This window comes from Haemaphysalis longicornis, unplaced genomic scaffold, assembly GCF_048455015.1.
Source record: "Haemaphysalis longicornis isolate Haplotype H1 unplaced genomic scaffold, Haemaphysalis longicornis Haplotype H1 scaffold_1, whole genome shotgun sequence".
NCBI lineage: Eukaryota > Metazoa > Arthropoda > Arachnida > Ixodida > Ixodidae > Haemaphysalis > Haemaphysalis longicornis.
Genome location: NW_027526203.1, coordinates 172671460 through 172699127, shown reverse-complemented (window position 1 = coordinate 172699127; position 27668 = coordinate 172671460). Strand labels below are relative to the sequence as shown.

The window sequence follows — 27668 nt, the reverse complement described above, 5'->3', positions numbered from 1 at the left end:
TTGCGAAGGAAAGTAAAATACAAAGTGGCAAGACATGGCATCACATGGTGGCATAATGAATACATGGTGGCAAGGAACAGAACACAGCAAACATACTGTGCAAAACTGTGCATACTGTGCATACTGTGCATAGCAAAGATAAACAGCAAGAAAAAAAACTGTGAAAGGGTATTTATGGATAACAAGAATTCGTTTAAGGGAAAAGAACGTATGTCACCGGATAAGTTATTCCAAAGTTCAACAGTTAGTGGAAAGAAGATAAATTTAAACGTGTTAGTACGGGCGTAGAATGGTGTCATATTCAAAGGATGGTAGTGGCGTGTTGAAGAAGGTCTGGAACATGTTAAGTACAGATCTTTTGAAAGTTTGCACGTCGAAAAAATTATAGAATGTAATAACTTGAGAGACTCAATGTTCCTTCGCGATGAAAGAGAGAGATAGGTTCAAAGATGGTAATGCTGACGTAGGTGAAAAAACAGAGTCATATCGCCTGAAGATGAATCTAATGGCCTTTTTCTGTACCGATTCTATTTGTTTTACTTCGCACTGGTTGTAGGGGTTCCATACAGGTGACGCGTATTCGAGCACTGGGCGGATAAGGGTCTTGTACACAGTTAGTTTTGCATCGCTAGGGGCCGCAGATAGTGTACGCCGGAGGTAACCAAGTTTTTTTAGGGCTTTAGAAGTAATGTAGTCAATATGGAGGGACCAGGACAGGTTAGGAGTAAAAAGCACGCCAAGGTATTTATATTGGTAACCTCTCAGCAGGGACAGTCCATTAAATGAGTAGTTGAAATCTGAAAGAACTAATTTATTAGTAAAGGACATGAACACAGTTTTTTGTAGTTAATATTCATTTGCCAGGAACGGCACCAGTTGCAGAAAGATGCAAACGAATCGTTGAGAAGGATGTGATCATTGGACGAGTGAATTACATGATATAAAACACAATCATCAGCGTACAAACGAATCTTAGAGTGAACAATATCAGGCAAGTCATTAACATAAAGCAAAAATAACAGAGGCCCGAGGACTGAGCCCTGCGGAACACCAGAAGTGATTTTGGCCGGGGAAGGAGCAACGGAATCAAAGTACACAAATTGAGATCGGTTCGAAAGAAAGCAAGAAATCCAGTGAACTAATTGTGGGTTATTGAGGATCTTATTTAATTTGTGCAAGAGTTTTGAATGAATAACAGTGTCAAAGGCTTTAGAAAAATCGATAAAGATGGCGTCAATCTGATGTCCTGCGTCAAGGTTCATGGAAATGTCATGTGAAAAGGCAATAAGTTGCGTCACCGTGCTGAACCCGCGTCGAAACCCATGTTGAAAATTGGACAGAATGGTATTAGACTCGAGGAAGTTCATGATATGTTTAATGTGTTCAAGCATTTTACAAGAGTATGAGGTTAATGAAATAGGTCTATAATTGAAAAAAGAGTGCTTATCGCCGGATTTGAACCGAGGAAGAACTTTACCTATTTTCCAGGACGAGGGAACGGTACCGGCGCGGATGGATGTGTTAAAAATAATTTCAAGGTTCCGAGCACATCACTTGGAATACCGGAGTAGAAATGCATTGGGAATGCAATCAGGACCGCTGCATTTTTTTTGCGTCCAGATTCAATATAAGGTTCAGAATGCCCTCTGCGGTAATTCTAATATTCCCAATGGAGATATTAGAAAGGCGATTTCGGAAGGGAGGGACAACGTTATTGTCAACAGAAAAATTGGAACTAAAATAGTCATTGAAGGCATGTGATATGTCAGCTGCGTCACATAATGTTTCGCCATCAGAAGTGAATGAAGACGGTAAAGTGGATTTCGGAAGGATAGAACGCCAAAACTTTTTGGGATTACTTTTAAGCAAAGTTTGAAGCTGTACACGATAACAAAAATCCCTAGCCGAGTTTGTTATCCGTCGAAGTTCTTCTTTCGCGAGTTTGAACTTGGTGATAGTGCCAGGGTTATTGTTACGTTTAGATCGCCTGAGTCGATTCACACGGCGTGATAAGTGTAGAATGTCGATATTCATCCATGGAACACCGGGATTAGTCTTCTTCGTCTTTAGTGGGATAAACTGCCGTATGCAGGAGTTAACAAGCCGCTCGAAGAATTCTACAAGGGCGTTAGTGTCACCACTGAGACTGAGCTCGTTGAACGCCTCAAAGCTATCGAACAATTCCTCGATAATAGAATTATCATCAGCGTTATTGAAGTCAGGGAAAGTTGTGAACAGCGAACCAGGTTTAGGCAATGAAGAAGGAAGGTTAACAACAACTGCACTGTGGTCAGATATTCCTTTAATTATCTCATGAGTGAAGCCATTCTGCGCAGCACGAGCACTAAGAAAAACTAAATCCAGTAGGGCGTTGGACCTTGTGGTGCCGGTAACGATCTGGAGAAGCCCAGCAGAGAGGGACAAATTTAGGAGTGCTTTGTTAATAATGGTATCGCAACCGCTGCAGGCCATTGCCGACCAGTTAACCCCAGGTGCATTGAAATCACCCATGCAAACGAAATGTGCCGCAGAAAAGTTATGTTCAAGAATGAATTGGCTGAGGGAGTGAATGCTTTCAACCGAACACCCAGGAGGGCGATAAAATACACCGATTACAATTGACTTTTTAGGAAGATGCAGCTTGCACCATACTGATTCAGTCGCAGCTGGAGAAGGCAACACCGAAAACATAAGGTCAGAACGCAGTGGCAAAGCAACACCACCACCTTTCATATTAGAGCGATCAGACCTAACTGCGATGAATCCTGGTGGGGTAAATTCTGAATCAAGTATGCCATCATGTAACCATGTTTCGGTGATCCCCAATCACATGGGGGGAATACGAGGAGACAAGAGCAAGAAGGTCTGGAAATTTATTAGTGATACTTCTGGCGTTTAGATTAAGGAGGGTGAGGTTATCTGGTAGCTTACGTGCAGTTCAGGAAGGCGAGGAACAACTAGACTGAACGGATGCAGGCACAGAAGGGGGGCGGTTTACTTTAACCCGACTTTTAACTAGCATATTGAGGTTAGTGTCCCAGTCTTGACGAGTGTCGTCAATGTAAACATGGTCGAAACGTATTTTAACTGTGGAACCATTGCTGCGATGAGATGAGGTGGCCTCCCAAAGTTTTCTACGTAACGAACGTACTCGTGCAGAATAATCTTCAGAAATGCGGAAATCAGTACTTTTAGCTTTGGAGCATTGCTCAGAATATCCATTTTATCTCTGAAATCCAACAGTTTCAGAATGACTGGACGTGGAAGACCATTCTGCGCCGTACCGATTCGGTGACAGCGCTCAGTACGAGGGCACACCATTTCCAAATGCTCGGACATAAATTTCGCAACGGTAGCGAGTAAAGAAACATTTGTTTCTTCTGATTCTTCGGGCAAACCATGGATGATAATGTTGTTCCTTCGAGAGCGATTTTCTAGTTCGTCGTTTTTAGAAACAAGTTTTGATACTGTTTGTGATAAGTGCAAAATCTCGGAACGTTCTGGCTCAGACAAACTGTTCACGGAAGATGCCGGCTTTGATTCGAGTGCAGACACACGCGCTTCAAGAGACTCAAGACGGGCGTTGAAGGACTGCTTAATATCAGAGATATCGCGCGCGATTTGCTTTTGACCAGCCAGCATCTGCGAAAGAGTTTCCGCGAATGAATCAGAAACGCCCGGAAAAGGAGTGCATACCGATACATCAGAAGCTGATTTGGCGCGAGTCGGTGGTCGTTTGACAGAATCACTTGTGTTATTAGTAACCTTAGGACGGGATTCCTTGGGAGGGCCCGGGTTCAGTTCAACGTCACCGCTTAGGATAAGACGATGTAAGCAAAACGCAATGTGTGAATAACAGGAAACAACACTTCGTGGGCAGGCACAGAGCAGCAGAAAACGATCATCGCTTCTAAAGCACGCAGCATCTGTGAGGTAACATACCTGCAAAAGTAGGCAGCGATCAGGCATCGTGCTCACGTCGCTCCTGCCTAGCCCACTGAAGAAGATGCCGGGATGAAGTCCTTTTAAACGGGTCGAGTGTGACGTCACTGGCCAGGAGTTGGTCGTCTTCCAGGGGTCGTTGCAGGCATCCCGGCAAGGTGAGCGAGGCAGACAGCCCAAGATAGGGCTATCTAGCATCACCAGTCTGCCGGGCACGTCGTCGATAAGAAACTCCGGAGGGACCGCGAAGTTCGCACGCGCAGGCCAGGGTGATGGGTCAGGCACGATCCTTGTAAATGTAGCGGAACGTTGCAGAACGCCTCCTCTAACCCTTCTTCAAAACGAAAGAAAAGACGGGTGGCATTCAATCCTGCTATTACTTCCGAACGGACGGCCGAACTGGTACCTTGTCCTCCTCCACCTCGTCGTCAGTGTCAGCAGCAGGTTCTGAACTTCTGACCTGAAAATGTATGCCCCCATCTGTTAGCCAACCACAAACCACTGCACTCACGTCCACTTCGACGTAGTCCGCAAACAATACGTCCCTTAAACGTCCTCAAGGGTTTTACCCGATTTTGCCTACCCTCTAGATTTCGTAGGTGACGCAGTCACGTGTGTAGGCAGCGGGTGCGTTTCTCTGGACGTGTTCCAGGCGCCAAGCCACTGACGAAGTGGCGTGTAGTTCAAATTATCCGTAGCGGAACCTAATCGTGTTCGAATTAACGGGCTTTTTATACATAAACTTCTCTTTTATCAACGCGTTTTGTGCGCTACCGCTACAGTAGCATGGTCCCGGCGAAGATGCAGTCGAAAGGTGCAAGAAGTTCTAATGTTGAACTTCTGAAGTTGGAAAGTTCAGTTGTAAAGTTCTGAAGTTACCGTTGTAAATATAAACTTTTTCCTCTCCTTTAGGGTATTATAGCGTATCCACAGAGGAAGATTGTTTTCGCTTCCTCTTTTGTTTTATTCTTCTCTGCCCTTGTAAGCTCTACATATTCGCAATTAACTTAAACATGAATTGCTATATCTGTAATTAGCCTGTTCGATTGATGGGTTGATTGTAGGGTTTAACGCGCCGACGCAACGCAGACGATGAGGCGCGCCGTAGTGGAGGGCTACGGATTAATTTTCACCACCTGTGGATCTTTAACGTGCGCCGAAATCTCGTACACACGGGCGTTTTTGCTTATACGAGATTTCCGCGGACATTAAAGACTTCTGTAGGCCTGAACACGTGTCTCTAGCACAAGTTTCTAAGTCGAAGGCCACAACGTAGTCACTAAGGCCACCTCATGTTCGTTAAAACCCAGGCTCGGCGGCGGGGCAGAGTATGCGTGTGGGGCTCGCATTTCGTGGGGTACGGGCTCGAGTCCAAGAGTCACGTAATTTTCGTTTCTTTGCTTTTCTTCTGTTTGCACTGTCGTCCGCTTTTCGGACCATCTTTCGGTCCCACCGACGCCGGACGCCGAATTTTTGCTTAATGCGGAATTTATTGCTTTCTCGTTATTAAAATTCTACAACTAGGAATGGAATCAGGTAACCAAGAATAGAAGCTTGGCTGTCTATGGTGAATCATTCGTCCAGCGCAAGATTGAAATGATGGTGCTGGGTATGAGGTTTCCGCTGCTGGTAATAAGGCCAAAGAAAACCTTCTTCGCTTTTTTTTTTATTTAGGAAGCTTTCCCTTTCGCAGACTTCCGTCCTGTGCCAGACTACCCTCCTGAAACAAGACACGCTTGAGTAAAACCGCCGCCAAGAATTTCATCCCGATTGAGTCACCATCATGCGGTTGCCCGAATCAACTTCCATTCGTGATCAATAAACACTTTCTTCTTTCCTCCCGCAATAACATTCTGGAATGCACTGCCGGATGACATAGCCTCTTGTAATAATCGAAAACTATTCGTGAAAAACTAAGCAGTGAAATATACAGGCCAACATTATTTTTGTAATGCAACTCCCCGTGTAAATATATGTAACCGTATTTGCTCCTACGAGTTGTATTTTAACTTTGTAATCTTGTTTTTTCTCTCTCTCTTAGTCTTATTCCTGTTTGTGCTTATACGCTGTCTACTTCGGCGAAGAGTCCCCGCTTGTGTAATGCCCTCGGGCCTTTAAGGTGTAAATAAATGATGTGAAATGAAACAATAGACGAACGAGATAAAAAGGTACACGAACAACGTGCTGTCGTCTGTGAAGTTCAGGAGTTCTTGAAGAACATTCCCCAAAAGGTTAGTTGAACCACATATATCCTTGTTCAGACATATGTGGCGTGCGCAAACAGAGGAAAGCGGAGGGGTTGCTGATGCAGAGCGACACAATAACACAATAATCTCTGAAACCTACTAGCTCTCAAGCATATTTCCAGGGGTTGTGCGCACTAAACAATAAACAAAATAGAATTATTAGCTTAAATTAACGTACGAGGTCTCAGTTCCTCTCTCTTTTTTTTTTCTTTATTGCCTATCTCGGACAGCAACACCAGGTACCAGGTACAATGACAAAGAGGAAACCACAGTAATGCCACCATGCACCCCAGGGCCGGTGTTGTCATTTAAAATTCCCTAAGCGTAGTTAGGGGTTCAATTTTAGACAACCACTCTGGTGGAGAGTTCTTCGCTCTCTGAACTTCACCGTTAGCTCTGTCTTATTACTACTATAATTTCAGTTATTTAAGTAAGCCTATAGTCAGACTGCAACTTGTACCTTAATTTTTTTAAAGACGATAGTCTTTCTTGGGCTACTCAAACCCAGAAATTTTGGCCTGTCTGTATGTCTTTTTGTCTGCGACTCTATTCAGCGACCCGGCCAAAGAGAAAGAGAATCTGCGCAATAGTCTTAGATACTCACAGCCAAATCTAAACGTTTAAGTCTGGTTTATATGTTCATACTTGTCAACATTGTTGAACAAGAACAAAACATTACGCAAATATAAGAAAGAAAATTAATACACGAGGAATATTTACAGTTTTCCTTTATAAAAAAATTCATAGATGCTTGGTTTTTGCGATGAAATGCTACATCCACTGCAGACAAAAAATTCACTGCGTCGCCTGCTGTCGCCCGCGCCACTATAGCTTCTGGCGCCATTTTAAGAAATCAACCGGCAACTTTGACGAAAGGTTCCACTAGATAGATTCCACGTTCTGCTTGGAACGCACGTGGACTAGGGCAACGTGGTTCTATGAACGTTGAAGTAGGGCGCCTCGATTCACGCGCGTGTCCGCCGTACGGCAGCGCTGGCATTGAAGCACCCGGCCTGGAACAGTGGAACGCGGTAAATTTAAATAGACCTGAGCAAACATTTTGTGTGTTTACCTTGGGAGGAGTGCGACGGAAGAGGAACAGCACGAGAGGTGAGCGTGAAAGCAAAGGGAGGCATTTACTTTGCAAATGTCGGCAGACTATCGTCTTTTGTCGACACTTTCAAACAAAAGGAGCAGATACGCGGCCAATTTTATATTAACTACTAGCAGTTTTCATTCCTGCCGTCTGTACGGGGAAAAAAACCCCGAAAGCTTGATGGTTTTCTTACAGCTACGCGTCACATTTCACGTCTTTTCGACAATGCTAGTGCTCAGGAGTACTAGGTAAAAAAATTATAGCCCCTTCCCTCCGGAAACGAAAACGACCAAAATCAGTACGCAATGAGCGCAAAACGAAAACAAAAACACTTCTTCCAAAATGTCAAGGCAATGACCGAAATGAAAACGCAAAACCATCGACCGACCGAAACGAAATCCTTTCATTTCGCTGAGCTTTACCCCAACGCGAACGCTTGGTGTACGTTGTTGCAGATCATTATTCTGAGATTATCGGGAACGTTCACGTTCTTCAATGGCTGCGCTGTTTTCCGAAGAGCGAACCAGGCGCGGCCTACCCATGCCGCGCTGGAAGCCGAACTGCCCGAAGATGGAGAGTGACCGCGCCTGCGATGTCGCGTGATGAGAGCGACGATTGGCTCCTACTGCTGCGGGAAATAGCGCGACACTTGTGCGCACGTGCCAGCGCCACCTGCGAACGACGAGCGAGAGCTGCGACTGAAAAAGGGAATCCCCGGGAGGGTTCCAATGTATAATTCAATCTATAAGCTTCAACAGAGGCACAGTCAACACTTTATCCCTGACCAATACCCCTGACTGTCCATGTGCCAACACTTCAAGGGCATCATCATCGTCGTAGTAGTAGTAGTCATTAGAGCACGTGGGTAAGAGATAGGGTTTTTTAATGAATGGATGGAAAACACAGAGAGGTCGAGCCGATCGTATAGCACGTTCATAAAAGTTGGCTTTGCCGCAAGGCGTTTCGGCGTATACACCATCACCCACGGCGCAAGTCAACCAATAAAAACTTCGCTTGAAAAACGGGTGCAAAATAACGACAATCTGTTGCTGTAACTTACCGATAGCGACGTCTACCTGCCCGGCCCTGCCAACCTACCCTATCATAGTGGGTGCCCGGGGCGGACCCTTTTGCGTCGCCTTATGGATAGATTGCAAGGCGCGTAGCGATGGTTTCTGGAAATCAGTTTCGGGGCCCTCCTTGCGAATTGTTTGTAGTGCTCTTTTGCGTAACTTTTTGGCTACCACTTGCAAATTATGTTTGTGGCCCGTCGCGTCGCCCCATGAAACCAGCTGACTGGATTCGGAGTACTGTTATCTTTTATGTGCATGCAACGCACAACGGCAAATATAGAACTAGAAATACGGACACTTGTAAAGGGTGCACCTCCGCAATTGGCTGCTTACAACGGGAAAGCGGGAAATGCAGGCACGGTACTCACCTTGGCGGTCCACTGCGAGAAAGCAGCGGTAGGAGCTGCAGGGGGCTCTGCTACACCTTCGGCAATAACTGCACCGTGGTACCTGCATTGCTGACACCTCACCCGCTCTCTTCTCCGTCACATTCTTTTCCTGCAAGAAGTGCGCGCACGTTGCGTACTTTCGGACATGATTGAACCCGCACCAGTTTCAATCGCATTCAGCACCGTCATTTAAATACGCGGCATGTATGATCGAACGCATGGATGTTTGTCGTCGCGCCGTCTCTTCGTCGTCCGTCGGTCTGTATCGGCATGAAATGCTGCCCGCCGGGGTGGCTCTGTGGGAGGAGGGCGCGGGATCAACCCTGTCCCGACGGCGGATTTTCTATCACCTGTGTGTCAAGATCTCGGCGCACGTTAAATATCGGCAGGTGGTTTAAATTCCATTACGGCGTGTCTCATAGCCCAGCTTTAGCTTCGGCCCGCCACCTCACCCCCGGGATAAATATTAGCGGCGAAGCCCGTTAGGGGCTCGGGCTGTCGGCGTCTCGTGTCGTCGTCGTGCTAACCGTGGCCTCATGCTGTCACGGTACTAAAACACCGGGACACTCGTTTACCCCTCGCGCTAGAACGCAACGCGTACTAAAAACCACCGGGACACTCGTTTACGCCTCGCGCTGGAACGCTTCGTGCTTCGAAGAGACGAGACTTTTACAGCTAAGCTGGATACCTCTACCCACCAACGGTTTCATCTCCATTGGCGAAAACGCCAAGGTGCCAAGAATACCCTTATGCACTACATGCTTCGCTCCTCCCCAGTTTTCTCGTCAGTGAAGATGGCCCTGGATTTTTTTTTTTTTTTTGCATTAAACATTGTGTGCCAAATCGCCGTAATTGGATGAGCGCGTGAGGTGATGGCGGTACACAAGATAAGGTCTCAGATATAGTAGATTAACCATGCTACGAACGCATTGTTATCTCTTGTGGGAGCTTATTTATAGTTAAAAGTTAAAAAGGCTCAGTGACTAGTGCGTTACGTTACCGAGCATGAGGTAACACGCCGTCGATTTTAAACCAAGGCAGCTGTTTTTTTTTTTTTTTAGTTAGAAGCGAAGAACAAAAACCCACACGTCCGGCACATTTCGGTGCGTGGTAGAGGCACGGGAATAAACTAAATTAATCTATAGCTCTCCACAATGACGCATCTCCCACTTAAAGTGAACATTGGGTGCATTGAATTCCGATTATAAAATAAAACCTGATATGAAATATTTCTGACAGTAGAGAACCACCTGGTATACGACGAAACCGCATGGTAGTTATGATTAGTTTTAGTAGCTGTCACCATTGAAAGTAATGTCACTCTTACGCATGACGCACCAAGTGAAAAGTGCCGGTACGACTTTAGGTTCAGCAAAAAACGGCACTGTTTGGGAGTAGTATATCGTTATAAATGGTGAGCCATATAATTGACGCACATACGTTATTGAGATCTCAAGCGAGATGCGATTGCGCCTTAGGTAATGACTAAATCATATGATTGCTATGGCTTTTATAATTGTAAATAAAGTTGGAAGATGGTTGTCATGTACGCAAATTAGAGGCCAAATGAAGGGTCTTGGCGAAGCGAAGGCAGGTATTACCAATAAAACTACATAATACAGATGAGAACTATTTAAGCCCTGCTATATGTAAAACAGTACATAAGTTTACAAGTGAGGCAACAGATTGAAGGACTTCCATATGCGAATGCTACCCAATTAATTACCAGGTCATGTGATAGCTAGGGCTAGTTCTGGTAGCAGAGCTGAAAAAGAGGCCACAAAGCACTGTCCCATGGCAGAAGACAGCAGCAAGTGGTCTTCATTACGTCCCCCAAAAGCTGCAGCTTCCTTTTTTTTTTCTTTTTGCGAAACATGACTGATGAGCACATGGAAGAGGCGGCAATTCCGTTGCTAAAGTTTCAGAGGACTTCGCAGGGTGTCAACGTTGACTTCGAGGTGATTTGGCCAGTTCGACGAGATTTATTAAAACGTTTCAAGCTTCAAATACTGGCGGTATGTTTAGTGCCTTGCACGAGCGGTGCGAATGCGCAACACTCATTAGTCGTTTTGCGAGCAAGCATGCATCGTTCCACTGGGCGCAGAGGGAGAAATTGAGTCCCGTTTTTGGTTACCAGATCGGCAGATCCTGATTCCAAGCAAGGTTGCCGCCGATAGGGAAAGACGTGAGTGTTGCACGTACTGCTCTGTAAATGTGCACATGGAAAGTGGGGCGACTGGACAGTTTGGAGTAGCGCCTCGTCATTACGGGGTCAAGAAAGTTAACGTACACATTTGGCAATCAATTACAGAACTTCAAGTCGCGGGATGCCTATATCACTGTCAAAATTTGCTAATGTGCAGTATTTCTCTGGAGACCCAAATGGTAAATCGATCTGTCCTTTGGCGACGCCTGACATGTCACACTTCTGCCGCATACAAATTGCTATTGATAAAAGGCGCAAGAGTCTTCACCTTTTCATACCTGACCGCTTATATTGTCCTCCACCCCCACAGAAAAAGTTTCCCCAACAATGCATCTTCGTATAATAGTGCAGTCTAGTGGCGTGCGAAGGAGTTTGGTTCTTAGAAGAAGGGGGGGGGGGAGACCGCCTTGAAAATGGAGAAAATAATAACAAACAAAAACCGAGATAGTGAAAAAAAAACCACACATCTGATTGTAATGTAGGCGCCCTTTACCTAAGCCTCCGGTTCTTTTCATTATTTTTGTTGTTTGGCAGGGGTATTGAACTTTAAAACTGCCTTGTCGTCGTGCTGGAAGCAGACGTGGAAGTAGCGTAGCCTCAGCGCATTGCTTGTGACGGGAAATTGATTATAGGCAGTCATTATAGTTTATGACACAGACTCGAGTCAATATCCTCAACAATTCCACTCTCTCCCCTCCCCCCCTCCCCCCAGTCCCCCAAAATCGTGGGTGGCAGCCCTCTGCACCCTGACATCTTGCTTTTGCGAACGGCAGTGGCAGCAACATGGGGGGATTCTTATCGTCCTTAGCATTTACTATCGATTTTAATTGAACACGATGCTAGGCAAAAAAACAATTCACCAGATTTTTTTGTAGTAATAAATACTGCTACCCACTTCTTGGCCGATAAGCAGGAGTTGTTACAAAATAGAAGGGGATAGCAGGAATCATAATTTAGCAACAGATAAAAGCAAATTCAAAATAACGCATTGCACGACAGATGGGAATACAGAATTCGAAGAAGAATAGAACAGTGAACTAAACATTCAATTCAATAAGACTTGCATACAATGGTAAAACGAATTCTTAAGCATTTTCTCCACATGTGCTATATAACTTAATGTGAAACAAAACCAGAAAATGTGGGTTCCAGCATGAAGTTGCGATAAGGTCCATCGGTTGACGGTTTTTCCGCACTTCGAAGTTATTTTACACAAGAAATTCGGGGCGTCGTCGTGGAGATAGCGCGAAACGGCGAATCACTTCCCCAACCTCAACTGCCACTTGGTGGGAGTACATAAGGGCAACTTCCACAAGCCTTGCTTGCGATATTGTGGCGCGCAGGTATGCATTCAGGTGTCTCGGAGTTGATAATGAGCTTTCAGCGGTAGCAGTCTTTACGGGAAGCGTGACCATGCAAGATTCGGAGAATCGTCCTGACGTTGGGACAAAACAGTCCGTTGCAGTTTCGAGCGCTTTGAGGCCGCTCGTAGGAGCATTTTTGTTATTTTGCCACTTGTGGCGCCACAATTTAAGCCCGCTCTTCGCCTGGCTCTTGTCAACGTCTTCCGCGTATAAGTCTAGAAGCTTGTCTTCAACATCACCGTCTGCACGGTTGGGCGCTATTTGCGACGGAAGAACATAGCCGAAGGAAATCAGGATTGACTCAAGTTTTGCGAATCCCTTCAGCTGGTTGCATAAACAGTCCAAGAAATGCAGGTATACCTGAGTGCGGTAGAATTGCTTAGGGTCGCTCACGGCGCTCATGCTACTCCGGCGCCTTTGCAAACCTATTTCGGTATCAAAGATATCCGCTGCTTTCGTGGGTGCGTCAAATATGATTTCGAACTCATGTTCCTCACTGTGATGCATTTTCCCTAATACTGCGTTCACATCTTTCACAAAAGAAAGAACCGATGGCAAATCGATTGAGACAATCTGAAGCGTGAGTGCTTTTCCAGCTGTTTGCAGAAAGTTGACCCGGAAGCTGCCGGATAATAGATGACACCAAAAGAATATGTTCCTGAGGAGCCCTCTCTGAAGTTGCAGTCTCGTTCAACTGCTCGAGAGCGGCAGCAATCGGCTGCAGAAGCTCTACAATAGTCATTACACAATCATGCGTCTCCGCCCATCTGGTCTCACAAAAGGAAACCAGTCGCTTCTTCCGGGACTCTGAACAAAGGATTCCAATCTTATTCACCAGTATCCTGCTTCAGATCGGAGAGCTGCGGAAGAATGGACAAATCTCTTTGATTGCTTCCATGCAGTTCCTTATATCGAGAACTGTGGATGTATCGCACACAACACGGTTCAGGCAGTGACTTGCACGATGCAGGAATAATGCCGATGGGTTCTCCTCCATTACCGCAGCTTCGACTCCATTCAATCGCCCCCACATAGCTGCAGTCCCATCGTAGCCCTGGCCTCTTAGGTGCCGCAGATCAATTCTGACCGCAGTAAGAAAGCTCATTATTTCTTTAGCTGGCGCCCTGCCACGGAGGTCGTGCACTTAAGTGTATCCATGAAAATCCTCACAAACTTTATCATTATACACGTACCGTACACATGTGGACATTTGGTCAAGCCCTCTGGTATCCATGGTTTCATTGGTCAGTACGCTAAAAGCCTTGAGCCTCTTGGATATAAATTCTTGATTAATAGTTCCGCAAACGTCAATTTAGCGCTTTTTGAGTACGAGGGCTGATGTACGTTGCGTTCGCTTCGGCCGTAGAAAAGTGGGCTTGAAGGGAGGCGTCGCCACACCTCTGCCCCCTCCCCCCCCCTCATCCGTAACAACGCCCTCGTACTCATACTCAAGCAGGATACACGAATATCTGACAAGCTCCGCCACAGTCTCGCTACTAAGAGTGCGTGTGACAAGAAAGTTATGAAAGGATAAACCTAGACAAATTCGATAGCGCCTAAGGAAGCTGCGTGCAGTGCTAATCAAATAAACGTGCCGACGTTGCAGGAACTTGGCGACAGTGAGCACAATCACGATTTTATTTCGGAGTTCGGCCCGAACTTCCCATCCCCCCCCAAAAAAAAAAAACAAAAAAACAACAAAGAAAAACTGAGGGGATAACGGGATAACGATAAAAAGAAGGAATAGCAAAATAACGAGTTGAAATGTAAAAAGAGCTTCTTCAAAAGATCTATTGAAATGTAAAAAGAGCTTCCGGGTGTAATGGAGTACTGTACTAAGCGTCCCGATTGTTTCTTTCCTCTTTTTAACACGAAAGTGTTTTATTCCGGGATTCACGAACATTTCATTTCCGTCATATCCGTCACGGAGGTGACGCCAGTACAGCGAAGCAAACGGCCTGTAAAGGCTGCACCCCTGCACACAGGGTGTTCTTGCGGGGAAGCAACCTTCAGTACTAAATACGTTATAGTTCGGGTTGTTCGTTTTCGTGTTTTATATTTTAACACGAAAGTCTTTTATGCCTGGACACACCAAGATTTCACTGACGTCATATCCGTCACGGAAATGACGCCAGTACACCTTTGCGGAAGTGACCCGCCAGCAGCACAAGCACACCCACAAGATATGTGCCGACCCGCCAATCATGCTCAGCTGCAGATTTCGTTGCAGATTTCCCTTTCGTGTTTTACCGATTCCTGTGACAGAGGAATCAACCACAGTTTTTCCCTTTTAAGTGCGAATGCACTTTATAAGCGACCCCAAACCTTCCACCGCCGGCGGCGGCGGCGGCGTCCGCAGTCCTCCTCTCTATATAAAAAAAAACAGCATCCGGCGCCAGGTTTCGATCCGAGGACTTTGCGGCCGCAGCGCGACGCTCTACCGACTAAGCCACGGACGCGACGCTGATATCAGTGTTAGTAACGCGCCTTATATCTTTAACGCATTCAAACTACGTCGTCAGCGGCGTGCGTTGGCGACTCAGCGGCGTTATAGCGGCTTGATAACTGCGTGGTGTACACGTGATACTACAAACCCGATGGAAGAGATGGAAGAGAAGGCGGCGAGGCGGTGGGCTGCGGGGGCCGAGCGCAAGCGCCGCAAGCGGGGCCGACAACCGTGCATTCGCACTTTCACATTCTCCCCCTCGGGGAAATGCGGGGGAATTTTTTTGTTTAATTCAGGGACAAATGGCCCGTAGTTATTGTCCAGCCTTGAAAATCACTCTCCCCGTCCCGAACAGTTGGGGAGAGAGAGAGAGAGAGAGAGAGAGAGAGAGAGAGAGAGAGAGAGAGAGAGAGAGAGAGAGAGGGCGGCCCTATCGCCTTTCTCTCTCTCTCTCTCTCCCCCCCCCCCCCGCTTCCGTCTCTGAGTACGTCAGTGGTGAAGCGACTTCGAAAGGGCTCGGTGTACAGCGCTCCGAAAGGAGACATGGGGTATTATGGAGGCTTTTATTAAAAGGAGCTGCATTATCATAGTTTGATATCAAACTTTAATTGTTGCCTCTGAAAACAAAATGTCTTCCCAGCTAAGCAGTTATGTATAGTAGTGAAGGAGGAGGAGAAAAGCGAAAGGAAAGGCCGAGAGGTTATCCAGGCTTAGAGCCCGGATTGCTACTCGGCACTGGGGAAGGGGTGTTCAGGGGATAAAAGATATGGCAGGCGAAAAAGGGGGGATAGGAGCGGGGTCGCGCACGCACTTTAGTCCCTTCGTGGGCACTAGAGTCTCTCAGCTAAACCTGCGTCCTTCATAAAACGCAGAAGGGCTTTTGTTGCCTTCTGCGAAGTCGATTGTAGGGGTCTTTGTCCTAGAATAGTCTCTAGCTTGAACTGTTGATTGTCCAATCTTCTGAGCTCGGCTGCCAAAACACGTCTTTCCGATGAATACTCGGGGCGACAACAAAGCACATGGTCGATTGTCTCTTCAACCTCGCAGGCGTCGCAGTGGGCACTACTGGCCATCCCGATGAGGAAGGAGTAAACTTTCGTGAAGGCCACTCCCAACCACAGCCTACAAAGTAAAGTAGACTGTGATCGAGTCAGCCCACACAGAAGACGACGCTGGAGTAGAGGGTCCTGGTTGTGGAGGCGCGGGTGCACAAAGTCCGGTGTATTCCATTGAGTAATGGAGGTCCTCCGCGCGAACTGACGAAGCAGCCTAGCGGCATCAGTCCTTGCAAGCGGAAGCAAGATGGTCCTTTCAGTGTCATGGCCTGTCCGGGCAGCTGCATCAGCCGAGACGTTGCCGGTGATTCCACAGTGACTTGGCAGCCACTGAAATACAATATTATGGCCCTTTATGACAGCCTGGTGAAATAATTCCCGAATTTCTGTCACTAGTTGGTGGAAAGGACCATAGCGCAGGGCTGCTCGGAAGCTTTGCAGGGCGCCTTTGGAGTCGGTAAAAATGGACCATTTTTGGGGAGAAGCTTCCATGATGTATTGAAGAGCTTCACGGATGGCTGCAAGTTCAGTAGCCGTCGAGCTCGTCACATGGGCGACACGGAATCGAATCTTGGTTGATTCTGATGGTATAACCACCGCACCTGCAGAGCTCGAGGACGTCACAGAACCGTCTGTGTATACGTGCTTCCGGTCATTGTGTTGTTCGTACAGTAACTGCATAGAAAACTGTCTGAGAGCCAGTGGTGGTAAGTCGGCCTTTTTTCCAATGCCCGGAACATGCAGACGAATGTCCGGTGTTACCAGGCACCACAACGGAGAGGACGGTGTCACCGCAGGCGTGTAGTCTGACGGTACCTCAGCCCTGTGCGCTGCGACAATGGCTGCAAAGGAAGAGCGTGGTCGACTCTGAGGAAGCTGCGCAAGGTGGTGACATGGTAGCCTCGTGAGGAGCCTGATGTGTAGGCGTAGCGTCTCAGTGGTCACATAAGTTGCTGTAGGATAGTCTTGGGCAATGTATAATGTGCCCACTGTTGAAGCACATCGCGGCAAACCAAGACACGTGCGGAGAGCCTGCGCTTGGATGCTCTGGATCACCCGAAGGTTAGAGGAGCATGTACCGGATATCGCTGGCAAGCTGTAGCGCAAAACTCCCAAGAAGAGTGCCTGGTACAGTTGCAGCATTCCTCGGACCGATGTGCCCCACGTCTTTCATATGCGTGATCATCGACAGGGACCTGTCATGGAGCGCACATATAGTAGTGAAACTGACTTTAAAGGGACACATCAGGTGTAATGAAGTATTTAAAAAAGGCTTGAATGCTTTGGTATCGAACTGCTTATATTGCGCCTGAGAAAAAAAAGGCCTGCTCATCCGTGAATTTGCGTACAGTGGAGAAGGCGACTTTAAAGAGGCTTGTTGTACACCAGAGCGTCTTGCGCATTTATCAAACACCCACTTTGGAGTTCCTGAGAATTTTTTAGACACTTTTAGACGCTTTCTTTAGGGATACAAGCTCTATCAAAAGGTTCGCTTCCTTTAGACAAACTGCTCGAAATATTTGGGAAAGAAATCAGCGTTTTCTTGTAGAGGTAAAAGAATAAACACCCGTGCGTCGAGATGTCGGCGCACAACAAAGGTCCGCTGGTAATCAGAATTAATCCGTAGCTCCCCGCTACGGCATGCCTCATATCCCACGTCCAGCTACGGCGCGTAATGCCCAATTTGAATTGTGAAGTTAAGAAACCAGTGGCGTCTTAGCAGCCAGACAGATAGGTATTACAACCCAATGTGCAATGCTCGGGGACTTCTAGGCTGATGGGTGACGCCTGATTTGGCTGAAAGGTTGATGGAACTGTCCTTAGTGAAACGCAAGAGGAGATAATCTTACAGCGAGTGTAAGAAGGCGCTAGACGCCGATAAACGAATATTCGTGCTCAACAGTGCGGATGTTACGTCGAAGTCTAAAACACCATTTCGCAGCTGTATCGTTCAGGCACGAACACAGTCAAAGAGCGGCCCTTGCTCAGGCATGACGGAATAAAAAACATTCAGGAGGCTCTGTCGCTTCAACAACACTTTTTAGTTTTTTTAAACAAATCTCCCAGGTGTCGCCGCCAGCCCTGCGCCAAGTGCGCGAACTACGGCGAAAATTTTCTCGGTGTGTGGTGCGCCATAATGCGATTAATTACCATGACTTATCGCTGCGTATGGAGAGTGATTTCGACTAGTAAAGCGGTCTGACAAGCCATTTGGTTGAACCATGGGATCGGCGCTGTGACTTCGCGCAGTGCAAAACTTCATGTTCGAAGGGCGTGATGTCACACTGGAAACCACATTTATCACGCCAATTGGCCTGTTTTGGCCTGTTTTACCTTTTCAATGGCAATGATTCGTCATTCTAGAGCACTGCGGAGAAGCGGACTGATGAATCTTTTTAAGAGTGTACAGTAGCTATCATAAGAGTGCGTCACAATTCACGGATGGCATGATGGGCACTTTAGGAAGAAGTCTATTTTGACGTCCGCGTAGGCGGCAAACCAAATAGCCTTGGAGCGGTGTAGCGGCCCCGCCTGAACACGAAGACTTGCTAGCATGCATTGTGAAGGAGGCAAGTCACAGCCCTGCAAAGGGCGAATAAGTAGAAGTGGACAAGCTGACGCACTCAACGGGATAACTAAAACGAGTTGCCCAACTACTAAGGATACAATTCGGCCATCATTTACTTGTGACATGGAGTTCTTGGCAGAATTCAAAGCAACGGGTGCGTCGAACTCAAGCCAGCGGGTAGGTGTACCCTCGAGATTTGGAAGAGGCGACAGTGTCAGCAATTCGTTTCGACAGCGGGCGCTGAGGGAGCGTTTGCAGAGCGGCGTGTTTCGGTCAGCGCTATGCACATCTCGTAAACGGTGCTTCCGACCACACTGGTTGGATCTGTTACCGAGCCGGCCCATACTGAGTACAGAATCCGTCATCGATCTAGTGCGCTTCTGTTTCAAACATATGTTCAGCGATATAAAAACTCCAACAATACCAATACCACTTGCGCAGCCAGTGTTTGACATGTCTGTATACCGTGAGGGTCTCACATATTTCAAGGCGAAAGCCCCAACTGCCCCGCTGAGCGAAGAGCCGCCGTCGTTGTTGTCGAAGTTGTTTTCCGGTACAGAAAACTGCCGCCGCTGTAAAGAGTAAATGTAAAAAAAAACACACAATTTAGCTCGTGTAGTATTTGAACCCGGGTCTCCACAGAACGAGCGCAGTGTGTTAACACTGCACCATCTTTGCGTGTTGCCAGAAGTGCCAGAAAAGTTGAACCAGTGCATGCTGCGTGACACGTGATGGTGACGGCACGTGAGTAGGACAGGTGCACTCCATCCGTGCAGAACTATGACCCTGAGGAAGCTGTGGCGTGTGTCCCCGGTCCCCTTGTTGATGTATTTCGCACCAAGAAAAAAAAAACGAAAGCGAAGGAAGAGAACCTATTACGGTGTAGCAGAAACGGACTCCTTGCAAAGTGTCGCTAGGTTTTTGTCTTCAATGCACGTAAGCACACTTAAGTGCCTCGAGAAATTTTTATGTTTGTGTTTTCCACGAATTACTAATAAGGTCTGTTTGCCCGCTCAATGCATTTAAGTCGCGTAGCCAACCTATATCTGGTAATTAATTTATGCACTAAAGAGAAGAAAGCGTTTGGGAAAATTGCCGCTGTGCAAACGGGTAGCGTATGTCAGTCGATCGAGTAGCGTCTCGCAGCCCTTCCTTATTGGCTTATTGTTCCGGCGCTTTCTTTTGTCTCCTTGTCACTGCCTCGTGCTCTTTCATTTGAGGGCACCATTTCTGTGCTTTGTTCTCCTTTGACACATACCCACGGACAAGTGACAGCGTATTCTTGGTGCCACGGTTGGATATGGACTGCCTCCATGGCGCAGCGCATAGCGTGCCTCGTTGACGATCACCTGCAGTCAACTCCAATCTAATGCAATTAAATTCAATCAAATTACCCTCTCATCCCCCAGCATGCAATGGGTCCCGCCAAGCGTGTCGTCCACAGCATGGCGTTATCGCTTGGCGACTGATAGGCCTATGGTTCGAAACCAGCCAGGGGAAGAAAAGATTTATTGTTACAGACTCAACCACCGATGCACTAGCCGTCGTGTACCGCGTGTGTATGAAGCGCTGGGGGTGCAGCCTCGGAACGTTTACGCTAAGAAAGGATCATGACTCCTACGAATATTTTCAGATGTGATGTTTACAGTCTGACTTATGCCAACATCTCTTTTTCTTTTTTTTTATCACAGATTGTGCAGGAATACGAACGAGCGGTCATCTTCAGACTAGGTCGCCTCGTCCAAGGAGGTGCAAAAGGCCCTGGTAAGCCCACATTTCGTTTCCCTCTCGTGCCCACGAGTGTGTCATTTTCGGCCTTTTCTCCTGAAAATCTCCGCTAAAGCGGTTTAACAGAATCGAGATAATACCACCGACGCGCTCAGTGTTAGCCTGCTGCGTAAGCGTGTTATGAACGTTATTCAGGGGATGGCACGCTTTATGCATGTGAGCATAAAGGGGCCCTGAATCGGGGTTGATAAGCACTTTCGTCCCTCTTTCGTGCCTGTAAGGTATGTGAAAGCTCTCAGCCAATAGTGCTTTCTACAGCGGCGCTCCTTAAAGCCCCTAACGGTGCATTCCGAAAGAAGTCACGGGTCGCTGAGGTCGCTTTCCCATTGCTGTTGCCACAGTTTCGAAAGCCCACAGCTGCGACCTCACGGTTTGATGTATTGGAAATAATTATTTGTGCACTGGCGGTGTTATGCCAAGGGCGGGCGCTTTCTTGTGCTTGGAATTGTCTCCAGTGTAGCTGTACTGGGGGACAATTCAGATTCCATAATGTCGCCTCGCATATACACAATACACGGTATTGGAGATAACAGGCGTGAAAACGTATGGCATCGATCTCATGACCTCTGGTTGAATGCTTTTTCTTTGCATCTGAGAAATGCGGAAACATATTGTGTTCAGCAAGATTTGTTGACGGGCTAGTTGGTCGGATACTTCAAAAGCCATAAGGATTGCGCGTTACGACGACACAAAGAGGAGACAACAGGACGAGCGCGCAATGTGTTGATGCCCAATTGCTTTAGTAGATTACGTTAGTGTTTCTGTCCAATTTATATAGCAGTGTCTCACTGGATTGTGACCACACAAATAAGCACGGAGCACTAAAAAGGATTACAGAACTTAACAAACGAAGCATTAAGATCAGCTCCACTCTATACAGCGGTTTCGCGATGCTATCTGGGGGCACACACCTGTCGCTTTTGTCAAACGAATTTTCCCACCCTGCAATCGCGTCGTAGATGTTGCCCTTTTGTAAAGCGACAGTCCTTTGTGAATACCCTATTCGCAAGAATAATCTTCCCAACACTTGCAAACGGGAAATGGGAACCGTCAGCTTCAGGAACTATGACAGCGCCATACAGGAACCCACCGGTGTCCGTGGTTGCTTTTGGAAAATGCCCATTAGGGGATTTCGGTGGCGCCCGTATACAGACAGCGCTCATTGCTACAGCTACCTTTAACACAAAACTGAACTGCTCGGTTTGCTCGCTGTAGCAGATACCTTTTTGAGTCCTTAATTGTGTTGCGATTTCTTTAAAAAGCTATGGAATGTTTGGAAACATTCGACAGACGCTTTAAAGAAGCAGTCCAATGGCGGAAATACTGCTTGCGTGAAGTTGCATAAGCCCACAAATAATGGCCGCAGTTTCAGAAAAACTGGAAACTAAAAAAAAAAAAACATATTGTAAGAGAGTTTCTAAGTCGTCTGGTATGCGTAGGGCAGTAATATCTGGCTTTGAAACAGGGACTGGACGTGCTTATTGAGCGTATTTTAAAAGCGTCTCACGTGTTGAAAAAAAAGTTGAAATAAGTGTCGCAGTGACCTGTAGGTAAGTCAGCAGCGCACTCGGCGCGAAGCAGGAGTTGGTGACAGTCGCGCTTGTAACGAAGCCTCACGCGTCCTGCCTACGATACGCCTATGGGCCTCTTTGGCGTGTTGATGCTTCATAAAGGGCGCTTAATAGACGCGAAAAACGCGTGAAATGCTGCGCATACCGTGGTGCAACATAGGGTACGCGGCCACTTGAGCCGTTGGCTGCCCATTCCAAACCCCTTCACTCCGTTCCAAAACGACGTTCCATTCTTGTTATGTTTGAGCTGCTGTTCGTTTACGTCTGGCGTCCCACGTCCATTCTTGTTCGACAGCGCGAACGTCTCGCGCCTTGGAAGCATAACGCTGTCGGGCAGTGCCGGACTCGGCGCGCGTAACGTTTTCTCCCTTTGAGCTCGATCTCGGAGAGCATCTTTTTCAGGAGGAGAATTTCGGCGGGAATAACGCCGTCTCAGAGACCCGTGCGGGAGATTTGCGTTGACCAACTGAATTCACTTCGCCCACCCTCATCTTTCCCCGGTGTCCAAACAATCCTCAACTGCCTCGACCCTCTTCGTTTTGAAGCGTTTACGTTTCCTCCCTCCTTCGTCTTTCCCTCTCTTCTCGGTCTCAGGACCAAACTGCTAGCCTCGGCGAGTTCCATTCTCGGCTACTCCGCGAAGGCGGTTAGAAACACTGCGAAATCGCGGCGAAGTCGCGAAGAACGCGATGGATGAAAATGACCGTTTATTCCAAACAAACGCTACTGCAAGTGTTTCCTTTCTGCGTTCTATCTTTCTGCGCCTTCTTTTGCTTTCTTCTCGTTTCGGTACGTTAACGTCGCACTCGTAGAAACCTACCAACTTGGTATAAACTACGCTCGTCTGCTTTGACGTGCAAGCCAAGCCAGCCCTATTCGGCAGAAAACACAGCAGCTGCAGGCGGCTGGATCCATCCCGTTGCAAGAAGAATGACTTAGACAAAGTAATAAGAAAAAAGACGACGGGGGTGATTGTTTAGAGAGGGCCGTCAGCTGACCAGCCCCCGGCCAGGAGTCGTTCACCCGCCAGAGCATAGGAATAACGAACACGGGGGGTTGCTTGCGTAGTCAAAGTGCTTTTTTCTAAAAGCGGTTGGCTCCGCGGAACGCAAAATTCATTTCCCTTTTAAAAAAAAGGATGGCCTTCGTATTCACGCTGAAACCTTGACATGCAGGTAGAGGTAAATGAATGGCCCTCTAGAAATATTATCCCCCGACCATCGCGCAGGTGAAAGGTGTATGTATCCGCGTTGCCCCGATTTAACCAGACTCGCATATTTCGTCCCCGCTCTTTGTTCCCTCATTTTTCGGGTAGAAAAATCCATCGTATTACACCGTGGCGCGCTCGCAACTGCAAAAATAAATGAGCCGTTGGCATCCGAAAGCGTTGTCGGCAGGAAGACTGGATGAAAAATGACCCCGTCTGAAAGAGAAAGGTATTCGATTCTGGAGTGGTGAAATGGCTGCCGCGGAAAGCAAACAAATAGTGAGTAATGCGGAGCCATTTGAAGCGGCCGGGTACTGGGAAAACGGTCTGTATACGGCTTCTCCCCTCCAACGTGGTTTATTATTTACCAACGCTTCGCGTCGAGGGGTATTTTTTTACGTCTCTATAATACCGAATTTTCCTTGCTCTCTACATTCCTTGTTTTAGCACTTTTCTTGGTCGAACTATTTCCAAGCTCAGGAAAGAGAAAACCTTTGCTAGCCAGTGGCCTGCGATCTTGTGTTTTGTTTACCTATTTCGCATTTTCTTCTTCCTTTCACCACGCAGAGCCTTAATTTCGGTTCAGCGAGCACGTTCTCGAGTGAGCGGCGTTTAAACGTGTCGATTGGGGACCCAGCTCTACTTCCGCTTTTCGTGCGGATCGCTGATTCTTTGCCCCCCCCCCTCTTAACTTTCTGGTGGCCTCAGAATTCTAGCTCTTAAAGGGGCCGCGCAGACAAAACACAAGTTTAATTCATTCGAAAGACTGCCTCGTCAGAATCATACTGACACCACCCTTAACGTAAATTTCGCTCAAATAAACTATATAAATAGAAAAAAAGGAAAGGGCCATGCGACCCGCCAGCTCATTTCCCGCAACAGAACCTATGATGTCATATGCCCAGCTGCGCGATTGGCTGAGTCAGGCAAAGGCAAACGCAAATTACGCAGGGTTTATAACCTTGCCGAACGAGCTATTGGCGCTTAAATTTAGGGCACATTCTTTTTATAGCACTACAAATTGTGGGGTGAACAATTAAAGTTGCGAACAAACACGCAAACACCGAAGCAGTTAGTGCGGCACTTTGCCGGCGGACACTGCCTAACACAGCTGTCGGACGCGTTGGACTTGTCTGACACAACACTGACCAGCTGACATAAGCGTGCACGGTCGCTTACATGACCAGGTTTGTCGAGTCATAGCTTACATTTTAGAAAAAGATTAGTACGAACCCTAATGAAAATACGGAAAGTGTAGAAGTCCGGCCAGAAGCAAAGTGCGAACACTGGCACTTCAGCAGTATTGCAGTGCCATCCGTGAATGTGGGCCATAAACAGGATAACCAAACGGCGGTCTGTGAGATGGTAGCAGCCCTGGTCAGCAGGCTATCTTTAGTTTTAAGGCCCTGCTCTGGATACGTCATTGTCGACCTCACGGAAACACACGATTGAACGGGAGAATTGAAATTTGGCTTAAAATTTGCGGCCGAACAAGCGCTGAGGGCACTATAGAACAGTAAATCTTTCGAATAAAACAAACTTGTATTTTGCCTGCATGGCCCCTTTAAGCCTCCCTTCTGAAGTAACAAATCTCGAGTGTAGGTAGTCAAATGCACTTCCGGTTACTATGGGCCCGGTGGTAGAGTTCATTCGTGGCAACATTACTTCGCACAAAGAAAACACTCAGTACATTCGAGCGAAAACACAAGTGCATAACCGATAGCACCTCTCGTCGATTAAAAACTTGCCTCGGATTTGTTGGTGCGAAAACTTTTGGAAATGCCACATCTGGGTTGAAGAAACAGCGCAGACAAGAGACGAGATAACTTAGAAAAAACAATGGCTGTGACATGCCGTGGGCAGGAGCTTTTCTGCTGCGCTGCGGGAATTCCCCACCCGACCCACACAGAAAAAACAGCACTGCGTCAAGCGACGAGTTTATCTCCCGTGTCACCAATCACGGCTGCCACTGCTAGGACTGCGAGAGAGAAGCGCCCCTTCGTGTGAAGTCGGGTCTGCAAACTAGACGGGCCAATTCGAAATGACGACCGGCTCCAGCCTGTTCCATATCGGCGCAAGCACGATAACGAGCCATCTCCAACCAAGCAGGCGCCAGCAAATGTCGCCAGGATATTGCGGAGCAGTGCGCTCGCTTGCCCTAGACAAGCCTGACGCGCAGTGTACAAACAGCGTTTAGCAGCACACAAGAGCATTTGCAACCAATCGTTGGGATAGATTGCAAACGTCCTTAAAGCTGCAAATTTCCCTAGTATGAATTGTCTGTCAACCAACGGTCCGTAGATCCGGCAGATGACGGCCGTCGCGACCACATTATTTGTGAGAAGCCGAGCTGCGAGTTCTACGCCCTCTGACTCCGCTTCCTCCTTCGTGCTACGCCAGCTGATGCGTCTTTCCGGCCGGCGGTGCGCACGCAATCGGCGGCTGGCTGTCAGCGCACGTGTTTGTGGAGTGGCCTTGATGCTTGCATGTTTCATATCATGTTCAAGTGATCTTCTCCCGGCATATCAATGCGAGGCGCACTCTTTGGCTTTGAGCGGCACGCGAGCGGACGTGTCGCGTTTATTCACCTCTTAGCTTTTTTTCAATTATTGATCTCGTGTTTTCAACTCGTTTCCAGCTCCTTTATGCCCATTGGCTACAGGAAAAATTCCTACCAATGCGATTGATTGATTGTAGGGTTTAACGCGCCGACGCAACGCAGGCGATGAGGCGCGCCGTAGTGGAGGGCTCCGGATTAATTTTGACCACCTGGTGATCTTTATCGTGCGCCGAAATCTCGTACACACGGGCGTTTTTGCTTTTCGCCTCCATCAGAAAAGCGGCCGCCGCGGCCGGGAATCGAACCCGCGACCTCGTGCTCAGCAGCGCAACGCCTTAGCCACAGAGCCACCGCGGCGGGTCCTACCAATGCGAGGCTAACAGCTTCGCTATAAAAGAAAGCATGCCCACAATATATAATGCTGCAATGACATTATTAGTTTGCGATGCAATTAATAGGCGAATAAGCAGCTTCCTAGTTTTCGTTTCCAATCTTGGAAGAACGCTCATTACCGCTGCTACCAGCCAAATATTTTTATCAGACAATGCAACGTAATAAAAACCTTGAACACCGGTGTTTACAAATTAAGGTAAAGTGATAACTGCGCAGTAGCCAAATTTTTTAAACGCTCAGACAAAAGCTCTGGCGAGGCCGGGCTTGCAAATGTTTTTTTTTTTTTTCAGATAATCTATTCCAAAAAAAAGCGCACGTCGAAGAAGTGAATACTTGTAATATCAACGTGATTAATAGGCAGGAATACTTCTTCTTCGTATGATTCGTCCTTGTAGAACGTTTAAAATGTTTTTTGGTACTGCTACCCGGAAAAGGTTAACGTTATTATGAAAAGGCCTGTGAAGGAATTTCCATCAGGATACTATTCCGCCGTGGTCGAGCGTTCCCACGTTGGCCCTCGCATGTAGTAGTCCCAGGGAAAGGAATAGAAAATGAAATGCAGAGGGATATTATTGAGCGCTGCATACAACCCAGCGCGGTAGGGGGGGGGGGGGTAGAGGGGGAATGGAAGGATAGGGCAGAGGTTAAAGAGATAGAGAAAGAGAGAAAGATATGGGGCTAATTGCTAGCACGTGCATCGTCAGCAGATCAGATACGCCGGAGCGTTGCAAGTAAGATAAGTAAATGCAAGAAAAGGCTCTCGTTATTATATAGTCGGTCTATTTTATTCAAGGAAGAGGGAACAAAACGTGTTATTGAGCAAAAAAGGAAAATGAAGAAAGGTAGGAGGCGTCCGCCGTTCAGGAAGCCGCGCACTTCCGCAGCCTGGGTGGCCCGGTTGATCATGCCTCGCTGCTCCTCCCGCTGCAAGCTGGTCAGTGCGCATCCGCTCAGGGGATGGAGAGGGAGGGGGACCGGGATGCAGTGGGTTTTTATAGAAGCTAGAAATGACTTCTGGATATTGTATTTCGGTTTTCCATTGGTTTTGTACGTATCTAATTGATCCTTAGCTTATATTTGGCGCTACTTGTTAAGAAGTTGATATATTTAATGTGACCTTGTTTAATAATAGCATTGATTTCTGCGTAGTTAAACTCAAGTGTGTTTTTACTTGTAAAGGTTGCGGCCGTACTCATTGACACGTTTAATTTTATTTCCCGCGTAGTACACGGACCCTGAATGTGACACGGTTTAACTTGGTCAACCAGAGCTTGAAATGGGGCTAGTTGGTTTCTTACTCGGAATATTGCTGGCGCTAGGCGGGACAAGGACGACGAATTACACACAACTGGAGCGCACACTACCAACTGATTTATTAATCAAAACAAACACAACTTATGAAGGGAAAATTCAGATGATGTGAAAGGTGGAGTTAATCAATCTCGCTGAATTGAATACAATATTTGTTATGCGCATGCACTTGCCTACGAACTGTCAAGTAGTGCCATCTCAGTTGTCGACAGTGCAATTGATGGCGAACTGATACAGTCTTTTTCTTTTCGGATGGCGTAAGCTTCCCATATCTCGCGGGTGATCGTTTCTGAAGATTCAAAGAGGATCGTGGTGCTTTCGAATTTCGCAGAGCACCCATGTCTGGCGCAGTGGGCAGCCAAGTGCCTTGGGCTGAGACTTGCTTGCACATATTGTTGTGTTCTCTGAGTCGTTCGTTAACGCAGCGTCCAGTTTGGCCAATGTATGCCTTC

The 27668-nt window shown here is 47.2% G+C and overlaps 1 protein-coding gene across 1 annotated transcript in view; it reads left to right on the top strand.

Moving 5' to 3' along the window:
- The window catches only part of LOC144139413 (band 7 protein AGAP004871-like), a 564115-nt gene that overhangs the window by 452353 nt on the left and 84094 nt on the right, over positions 1-27668 (top strand). The window contains exon 4 of the mRNA XM_077671753.1: positions 20078-20150. Within this exon, the coding sequence (XP_077527879.1) occupies positions 20078-20150 (73 nt within the window). The remainder of the gene's footprint in view (positions 1-20077; positions 20151-27668) is intronic.